At 39.9% G+C, this 10,036-nt stretch overlaps 1 protein-coding gene and 1 pseudogene across 1 annotated transcript; one reads left to right on the top strand and one right to left on the bottom strand.

Moving 5' to 3' along the window:
• Positions 1-4,431: 4,431 nt before the first annotated feature.
• LOC137102477 (major histocompatibility complex class I-related gene protein-like) lies at positions 4,432-5,153 on the bottom strand. Its single transcript, XM_067482051.1, is given in 3 exon segments — positions 4,432-4,655; positions 4,891-4,930; positions 4,932-5,153. Coding segments are annotated over 3 exon segments (486 nt in total).
• Positions 5,154-5,163: 10 nt separating this feature from the next.
• Positions 5,164-6,928, top strand: LOC137102458 (stonustoxin subunit alpha-like; annotated as a pseudogene).
• Positions 6,929-10,036: the final 3,108 nt, after the last annotated feature.

Raw genomic sequence — 10,036 nt, 5'->3', positions numbered from 1 at the left:
CCACAAAGGTCCAAAACCAGGAAGTACACTGTGACCATGACACCACAAGAAGGACAGGAAATTAAGCACTGAAATGGGGAGGAACTACAAACCACACGAAACAAAATCAGGACATAAATTTAAATACTAAAGAAGAGGGAAAATTGTGATCTTGCTGGGGGGGGGGAGCAGGGAAACTGGCTACATGCATACAGGTGAATACATTAAACCAGCAAGAACTTAAAATAAATAGGTTTGCACATATACAATGACGGGATTTAAACTAGACTTTAAAATACAGAGAGGGTCAGGGACTGGACAGAACAGTAAATGGATAAACAAGGACAAAGTAACAGACAAACTGAGTGCTGAAAAGAGGTGGATAAACAGTGGCTGAAATTGTCTGAAAGACATGTTTATTGAAATGTTTATTATTATGGTTCTGTTATAAGTTCAGAATTATTTTATTTCATACAACTGTTAAAATGTATTTGTAACTAGGTCTGTATGTGAAATGCAAAAATGTTTGGTCAAAAGTTGAATGGGCTTGTAAAAGCTTTTATTTTGATGGACGGGTCATTATGGGTCAAGCCAACGTTGATAGGGAGGAAAAACACGCGGCCAGAGGCGCAAACGATAACGGTGCTCTATTAATGTTGATGTGGTTTTGTACGAACACTAGCCTGAGAGATTTTGACTGGAAAACATGTTTTCATTTCAAAAGTTGTATGTCCTTTTATTTTTTGTAGTTTTCACGGTGTCTGATGAGAAGAGAGAGAGAGAGAGAGAGCGGAAAATAAATACTCAAAAGACACCTGTATGATGCGTGAGCAGTATTTCTTTGGACAAATGTAGCTACAGTGAAAACGTACGGAGCATCATCGCTAGGGGGTAAATGGTCGAAGAAAACGTCGAGGAGGAGACAGGTCGATCTACATTTACGGCAGAAGAAGGGTCTGTCACCTCCTGGCATGTTCAGATAATAGAAAGTACGTTACAGCTGATTACAAGCAGCCGTCTTTACTGATTGAGTCACAAATTATGAGCATCAGTCTCACATCTCTTCCAAAGGAGTCCAGGGATGCAGACTGTCAACAACAACAATGACAGCATCACCAGGAGGAACTGAGGGAGAACCAAGTCACAATACACTTAAAAAATATACTGGTAAAACGCTTCTGCTCCATTTCTTAAACAAACATCCTGTGTGTAACATTTTCACTGTGGAGCCAAGTGCAACACAAAGTAAAACCTCCACACTGCTGTGACCCAGGGTTTAACAGCAATTTGAGAAATATTTACAGCAAAACAGACAAATCCATGATAACAATGCCGTGTTAGAAATGTTTCGCTACTCATCTAAACAGCATCTGCCGTCTGAGGGAAAGTTGAGTAGGGGGCCCAGTTATCTCCTCCAGCGTCGGCCTGGTTTCACACCTGGTCTGAACAGGCTCATTAGGTAGGGAGGTGAGAAGAGGATGGACTCATCAAGATGTGATGATCACGACTTTAACACCACTTTGTCCTTCAGGTTTAGGTACAATGCTGATTCTGGTCCTACAGTACTGCTCCTCCTGTGTAGATGCTGTTTGGTTTCTCCAGTGTAGAGCTCTGAACACTTCACTGGACATCATACACTATGTTGCTGCTCTCATGTTTGGGTTTTAAGTCTTTTGGGTGGACGAGTCTCTGTTTGGTGGGTATGAAGTGAACAGGTATGTGGTATTTCTGAAGATCCCTCTTAGCTTCTGACACTTCTGCTGGATCTGGACGCCATCTTGTTTAGAGCCCACTTAGCATAACCACAGGCATTGAGAGCTGTCAGAAATTAGTCCAGTTGACATGATTCAGATAATCAAACCTGGATGACATAGCTTGACTGGTTTTCAGCATGCACAGATACATAACAAGGCAGTTTCTTTAGCTTAGCTGCTTTTTATCATGGCAGGTATCAGGTAAGTAGCTGTAGCAGATTCTCTGCATTTACAGGTAACTTTTACTTTGGTGTAAAGTTCACAGGTCTCCACACAACATGAGCAGGAACATGTGTAAATAATCTTGTTTAGACTGAAAAACTGAGCAACTAATTCAGTGGGTTGTACATTTTTATTCAGCTGAAAGATGTTTCCTTGTTGTGTTACATTCTCTGAGTGCTTGAAGTGTGTTTACCTGTGAGCCAGTTTTCAAATCATAACCACTGCAGTTATCAATGTAGGCATTAGATCATTTTTTAATGAACTCCAGTGTCTTTCCAAAGCACATTTTCAATATAAACTCTTCAGTTGTTTTAACCTGTTTCCACTACAGTTCTTTGCCTCAGCTTGTCTGCTACTAAAGTCCAAAACACAACAGGTCATGTAACACACACAATATGACACATTTCACATAATGCAGTGTCTCACCTGCAGTAGTGAACTTTATGGAAAGTGGAAAGTGTATTTTTCACACTGGACAAGCTTTCTTATACTCATATTTAATAAAAAGCCTGCTTTTTAATTAATTGAAAACCTGCTTTCATTGTTGGCTCAAAGTCAAACATGTTGAATGTGAAACCTGATATCACTGATCATGTTTGTGATACTCATGAGCAGAAGTTGCAACTCTGTAGTATCAACAGAGTTTTACCTACAGTAGAATATAATTACTGAGTAAAAACAGGTAAGAAATATATATAGTGACTGAAATACTTGCATCAGAGAAGTACAAACACAGACAAACTTATTTTAGATTTAAAGAATTTGTTCTTTTACAATGAAGATGATTGTTGGTAATGAAACCAACATAAACATTTCAGACAGAGTCTCTGTGTCCTGTTCCTGTCTGTGTCCACAAACACAGCAGGTGATGTAACACTGACTTGGACATTGCACATGAAAAAACTAAAGTAATGGTGACAAACTGTACTTCTAAGACAAATAACCTTTAATCATCTCCTTACACTCCCAGGACTGAGAAAAGGATCTGGTTTGTTTGTATTTCAAGTACATGTGTTTATTTCTATTTGTGTGGCTCTTTAAAATGTTTTACTGGAAAATAAATGAACCAGCTTCTATTTGTAAGTCACATTTTCCTTCCTCATATTAAAGATTCTGTTTCACATAATTTGAAAGTTTGGCAACAAATCAACATCTGGTTGTTCTGCATCATAATGAGTCATTTGGCAAAGCGACATTATGGCAACACAGAGTCCGGTGTCTTGCTCATGGACGCTTTGACAGTTGGTGGAGAGGAACCGGGGTTCAAACCCTGGTGCATGGAAACAAACTGAGCCCCAGTTGCCTTCGAAATAGGTGTTTGGTAAAAAGTCAGACTCTAAGGGAAATGTCTGTCTGTCTTTTCTTAGGTTTTAAACACCTTATCAACAAGTGTGCTCTTCCGTTATCACAATACTAAATACAGTTCAGTATTATTAGTGTAATGTTTTATGCTTGTCAGATCAAAAACCTTTAACCATGGTCCCAGTAAAAAAAGACAGAATTCATTTTTCCCCCTTTATGTCTACAAAAACTCCAGGTTCATTGTACAAACACAGGATGATTATTACTGCTCCTTCTTCAGTGATGATGTCGATCATCCTCTTCTATTCTCAACCGACTGCTGTCAAGACAACAACCGACAGTAAATGTGACGTAGTGGACGTGTTATGTGTCTTCGTCATCATTGGAGGATACTTACTGTTAATGAGCTGGAATCCTGTAACGAGAGATTAATAATCCACCATCAACAGCCTCGTCTTTGTATATTAGTATCATGATCATATTTTCATTTTCCATACTTTGGCTCACATGATGTCACACTCAGAAATACCTTTATGTTTCCAGATGATGCGTGCAGAGATATAGACTGTGAGGAGCAGCAGTCCTGCCGTTACTCCAATGAGAGCACCAACAGTCAGCCCTGAGGAGGAACCTGATCAGAACAACTAAAGTCGCTCTCTGGGGCAGATTTGTGGGGCTGAAGTTGGATTATGGAGGTGATGCTAATGCAGACACACTATACTCACCATATTCACTATATTTGTTTATACGTCACATTCCAAGTAACTGGATTTTAATACCAATATCTATGTAAAATAAGCCACAACCTGGTTGAATTGCATAACTTTTTTATAATAAAATTGATGAAAATGGAATTAACATTGTAGCATTGTTGATATTAATAAAACATGTTTGAGGCTGTGAAGACTTTGGGAATGTGACAGAGAGGAAAAAAAAGTGAGGATTATTTAAATGTCCACATGGTGGTGATGGTCTGTCTCCTATCTATTCTTGTCAACTTGTTCAAGGCCTATAACCAACTCTCAATTTCTTCTCAAATTTTGATAAAATGTGTAACAATTCTTCTGAAATGTCCCTCATCCATTGCTTTTGATTTCAGTCTTACCTGTGTTGGTTCTGACATTAATTTTGTGCAGTTTGGTGATGATGTCATCAACACCAGAGAGCCAGAGTCTTATCTCTTCCATTCTTCAGGTTTGACTGATGAAATTTTCAGGTCAACTGTCATCTGGAAGGTTCCATCATGGTTGGGGAGGATCTCTCCATGGTCCACGTCCTCATGAAGCTCCTGTCCATTTTTGCTCCAGAACATTGTGGCTCTGTCAGGGTAGAAACCTGTAGAGTGGCAGCTGACTGGAGAGGACGGAGACTTCTGGAGGAGAGACACTGAGGGAGGAGCTGGAGGAGAGAAGTAGTCAGTGGATAGGTAACTTATGTGGAATAGTTTTTTGTTTTGGTTTATTTTTTCTGGACATTACAGAACAGAACATTAACATGACATTATATTTTGAATTTCAGTAATTATAGATATGTACCTTGTCCAGTGAGTGTACTTAACATGTGATATAATCTACATTGGTCCCTATATTCATAAACTATTTGTCTCTAACTACATCATGTCACATGATGTGACCAGTTGACAGCAGGGAGTCCTTCCCATACGTCACACTTCTTCTTCTTAAGGAAATACGTGCATTCAAAGGCCAGTGCATTCTTCCAAAACAGATTTATTTGTCTATCTCTGTCCCAGTCATGTTTGGAGAGGACAGCCTGTGACGCTAGAGCAACCTATGTCAGAGTGTCCACGTCACACGTTAGGTAGTTTTCTCCATTGTAGCCATATTGATTAAAGCCTTTTATGACTCTGGTCTTGTCTTCCCATTCACAGCCATTCATCCTCTGAAAAATGTGGACACCTGGAAAAGACAAGAGACTGCAGCAAGGTTGTAGTGTCTTCTAGAAAAAACACATTCATGTGGTGACAATGTGTCAAAAACAGGTTAAAGCATGTATTTAAAGGTGATGACCTGAGTGTATATTGAAACTTTTTCATGTATTGACATGTATTGATAAATCAATGCTATTGACAACACTAATACAGACACCAGGAAAAAGTTTGCAAAGCTTTAACCGTAAACACGTGTCTTTAAAGATGAAGCCTTACTAAACACCAGGAGGAGAAAAATAGACGTCAAGTGGAAAAAAACACAGGTTTTCCAGAGTTGACTTGTGTCTAATATGTGTATGATGTGGATTTCATTGATCCATTTCATAAAATGCAATTCTATCTGCTCCGTAAGATGCTCAAGTAGATTGTTGTTCTAACTGGATTGTTGAATTTCACTTGAAATGGAGTCAAACATTCTTAACAGTTGAAGATGAAATGGAAGTTGGAACGATTTACTTTCAGTCACTGTCAGTAAAGTTGGTGATAATTCAACAGATGATAAACTGCAGTTGTTTGTGTCTTGTTCTCTCCATCAGATGCCTGTGAACTGGAACTGGACCTAAACACAGTAAACAAAAACCTACAACTGTCTGACAACAACAGGAAGGTGACACATGTGGAGGAGGATCAGTCATATCCTGATCATCCAGACAGATTTAATTTCTATCCTCAGCTGCTGTGTAGAAATGTTCTGACTGGTCGCTGTTACTGGGAGGTCGAGTGGAGAGAAAGAGTTGATATATCAGTGAGTTACAGAGGAATCAGAAGGAAAGGAGTCACTAATGATTGTTTGTTTGGATGGAACAATTAGTCCTGGAGTCTGATCTGCTCTGATCATAGTTACTCTGTCAGGCACAATAACCAAAAAATACCCATCTCCTCGTCCTCAGTCTCTCACAGAGTAGCAGTGTATGTGGACTGTCCTGCTGGCTCTCTGTCCTTCTACAGTGTCTCCTCTGACAAACTGATCCACCTCCACACCTTCAACACCACGTTCACTGAACCTCTGTATCCTGGGTTCTTGATCAGGTCTGGTTGTTCGTTGTCTCTGTGCAGTGTGTAGGTGTGAGAGTGTCTCCTGAGGACAGAAACTGTGCTGACTGAAGATCAGCTGCTGAAATCAAAGTTCCCTCTGTTCACCATCACACACACTCTGCACCATTGATACTTGGACTTAAGAGAAACATTTGGATGGTTCTTTCATTACTGCCAATCATTTAGGTTGCTGTCAGGTTTGTGTTGATGATGTTCACTCTTGCACCAAGTCATCCACACTGTCCACCCTGAGTGTTTGTGTTTTCCTAATTAGAACATGACAAATGTTGTTGTTTTAAGGCCTTAGAATATTTGCATCTATCACATTTCCACAGAACTTCAGCACTAACTGCAAAGAAACAGCTGATATTCCTGATATTTTTACTGGAATACACAATGTGTTAATATACTTTTGACATAAAACTGTTAACATCGATAATTAATTGTAGCAATATGCATTTTATTTTCAGAATCTTTGTTCAGCAAATTGTACGAATGCTGTGTTGTTGCTGTGGATGCTGCTCTCAACTGAACTTAGAAAATACAATGTTAGTGAATTAATAGGATCAAGTTTATTAATTATTAGGACATTTTGTTTGAAATTTGTAATGTTTCTTCTGCCATCTTGGACAGTTATGTATGACACCACCACATGACAAACCACAGTAGAAATGACCTGCACCCACATTAAGACACTGTTGCATTGACTATTGCAAGATATATGCATATTATTTACTCAATACGTCAATAATCCAGTAAAAGAAAAATAATCTCTTCATTGAATTTATCTCCGTCCAACAGTTTTAATAATTTCTACTTCTTTTTTGGTTGTGGTCTTCCACTGCTTCAGCTCCTCACTGGAGGGGGTTCTGGGGAATAGAGTAGATTTAGTCATATAGTTGGATTAGCAAACAGGCAAACAACATGGGCGTATTGAAGAGGTCACAAATAGGACGAGAAGTCACAGGATGTGTCATGTTTAGAGGACGGCTTAAGATAATAATAATAAAATAATAATAATAAAAAGGTTTTATTGCTTCACAGCTGACATTAACAGATAATCTAAAAAGGAACAAGAGTGATGACTGTCAATTGTGTGCACCTGGTTTCTTCAGTCATGTTTTTTGAGGGTGGTAACATCCATGTGTTCTTTTTCATGCCGGCATTTATTAAACTGAGATGGTTCATCACGCTTAGTTCTGTCTTCTGTTTTAAAATTCTTCCAAGATCTAGTAACACTTGACTAAGGAATTGGGCAAATTTCGATTACATTTTGGCGACGAGGATGGGAAGACAAACTGGTCTTCAGTGTTTCACTCCCTCTCTGAGCTCAGTAACCAGGGCAAAAGACAATTTCTGTACAAAGAAAAACTAAAATTACAGCAGTGTATCTTGCCGCCAACCAGTCAAATAGCATTGTCTCTTCATGTCTGTCCAGATGGGAATTCTAATCTGTTCTTTCAAGATTTCACGTGGAGTATGTGTTTGTGCACGATGAAATGAAATTCCCTCCAAATGTTCCTGAGACACTGCATTGGCTTAAATGAGAAAGACATGAAGTTACAGTGACTTTGGCTTCTGAACATTGAGCACCAAAATCTAATCAGTTCCCTCTTTGAATGCAAGTGAATGTTTGTCCAAAATTTGAAGAGGTTCCTGAGATCACAAGAATAAGATGGAAGGAAAACCTGAAAACATGAATCCCGGCCCTTCATCTCATAACTATAGTGTGAAAACAGGCTCAGCTGGATGATGACATTTTTCATAGCCTAATCAGAATGATCCATGTCCCATTTGGAGTCAGTGTGATCATTTCCATAGAGCCACTTAGCATCAGCAGCATCAACTTTTCATCAACATTTAAATTTAGATGTCCCTCCAGTCTGAATGACGTCCCAATGTCCAGGCTGTATATCCTGGTGGTGTGGCCCAATGAGTCAATGTCTCGTTCACTCCTGGCATACAGCTTGATGTCATCCATGTAGAGGAGGTGGCTGATGGTCGCTCCACTCCATAGTCGATATCCGTAACCACGCTTGGTGATGATCTGGCTGAGGGGTTCAGGCCTGTCCAGAACAGCAGCAGGGACAGAGCATCTGCTTGGTGAATGCTGCACTTGATTTTGACCTGTGCAATTGGCTTGAAGTTGGCCTCAAGGGTTGTTTTCCACTTCCCATTAAGTTCTTGATGAAGGCTCTTTCTTACAGTCGTTTTGATCTTGTACATTTTCAAGCAGTCCCTGTGTGAGACGATGAATCATAGGCTTTCTTGTCTTCAAGAAGCTGGTGCTTTGCTCCTCTGGTGTTTCCTATCTGGGCTCTGCTCACATATTGATCCAAGTGCCTGCTCATCTTAACCGCTATGATGCCTGACAGGTGCTTCCATCTTGTGCAAAGGCAGGTTATTGGTCAGTAGTTGAATGGGTCTGCTCCCTACTGGCATCCTTCAGGATCAGACATTCACATATTTTTTTGTCCCCAAAAACGAAATCTAAGCAAACATGGGGAGAACATGCAAACTCTACACAGAAAGGCCCTGCCTGGTCCGGGGATTGGACCTGGGACCTTCTTGGTTATGTTTGACAGTGGGTCTATAGCCTGCACCATGACCTCCAGTATAATGCACAGGTTTTTACAGCAAATTGTGGTAAAGGCCCCCGTTCTGGACATTAAACATTGTATAACAGCTTGAAAACTCTAACAGCTCAGTTTATGACACTGTACACTTTACAAAATGGATTAAATTCTTACACTTTTCTTCTTAAAATGCTATACTATGGTTTAAAAAGCACAATATACCAGTGTTCAAAGTGAACCAGACAGAAAAATTAATCCAGCAGAATCAAAATCACTGACACATCTTAAAAATCATCTGTTTATTTAAAAACCAAAAACAGATTGTATTTGATGAACTGATCTTTATTGTCTGGAAATATTGGAATTATCAACATTTTGACAAACTAAAAAAATGACAGACTAATCAATGGAAAAATTGGACAGAGAGAGTTACAGAGAGAAGACAGAGACATATCACAGACAAATCATTAAGAGGCCCAGTGAGTCAGATCAAGACTAAGGACACTGGTCTCTCCTCAGTGTCTGTAAGACTGGAGTATGTGAGACCTGTTAGCCCTCACAGGTCACAGAGCCTGCATTCCTCCACTGGTCTGCAGGGATCCTCAGGGTGCTGCTCCAGCTGTAGTGTCCGTGCTCCTCCAACACCCCGGAACTCCTGGTCTGCTCCCAACTGCTGCCGCTGCTGCTGCCGTCCACCTTCCAGGACAGAGTCAAGTCTAAGGGGAAGCCCTTGTTGGCCGGTCACATGTGTGACTTTGTCCTGCTTCATCTCCTCACTGGAGGGGGGCAGGACAGAGTCAGGTGGGTTGGGCATCACCAATCAGCTTAGAGGACAGCAGCAGACAGTTGGACATCTTCACTGTGGATGTTCTGTCAGAGGGTTTACAATTACAACAAGATAAAACACAAGCATTGAAATCTTATCATACTCGTTACACCCACTTCAACCCCTTTATAACAAAACAGAACCTTTAACTACAGGTATATTCCTGTTCCCTGTATGTATGTACCAGTAAACATGTAACTTTGAGAGAATCAGCATTCAACAATACTACTATTTTTTGTAGTGTGAAAACCTCCAGATCTGATTTGTAAAGCCAAGTTGTCAAGAATTGTACTAAAAACCTTTTGAGAAAAAGAAAATTGCTGTTGATCTAGTTGTTTCTGTCAGGACATTATATTCAGTAACAGTTGAAATGGTATTTCAGATGACCAAATTA

This window comes from Channa argus, chromosome 1 (genome assembly GCF_033026475.1).
Source record: "Channa argus isolate prfri chromosome 1, Channa argus male v1.0, whole genome shotgun sequence".
NCBI lineage: Eukaryota > Metazoa > Chordata > Actinopteri > Anabantiformes > Channidae > Channa > Channa argus.
This window is presented reverse-complemented; position numbering and strand designations above follow the sequence as displayed.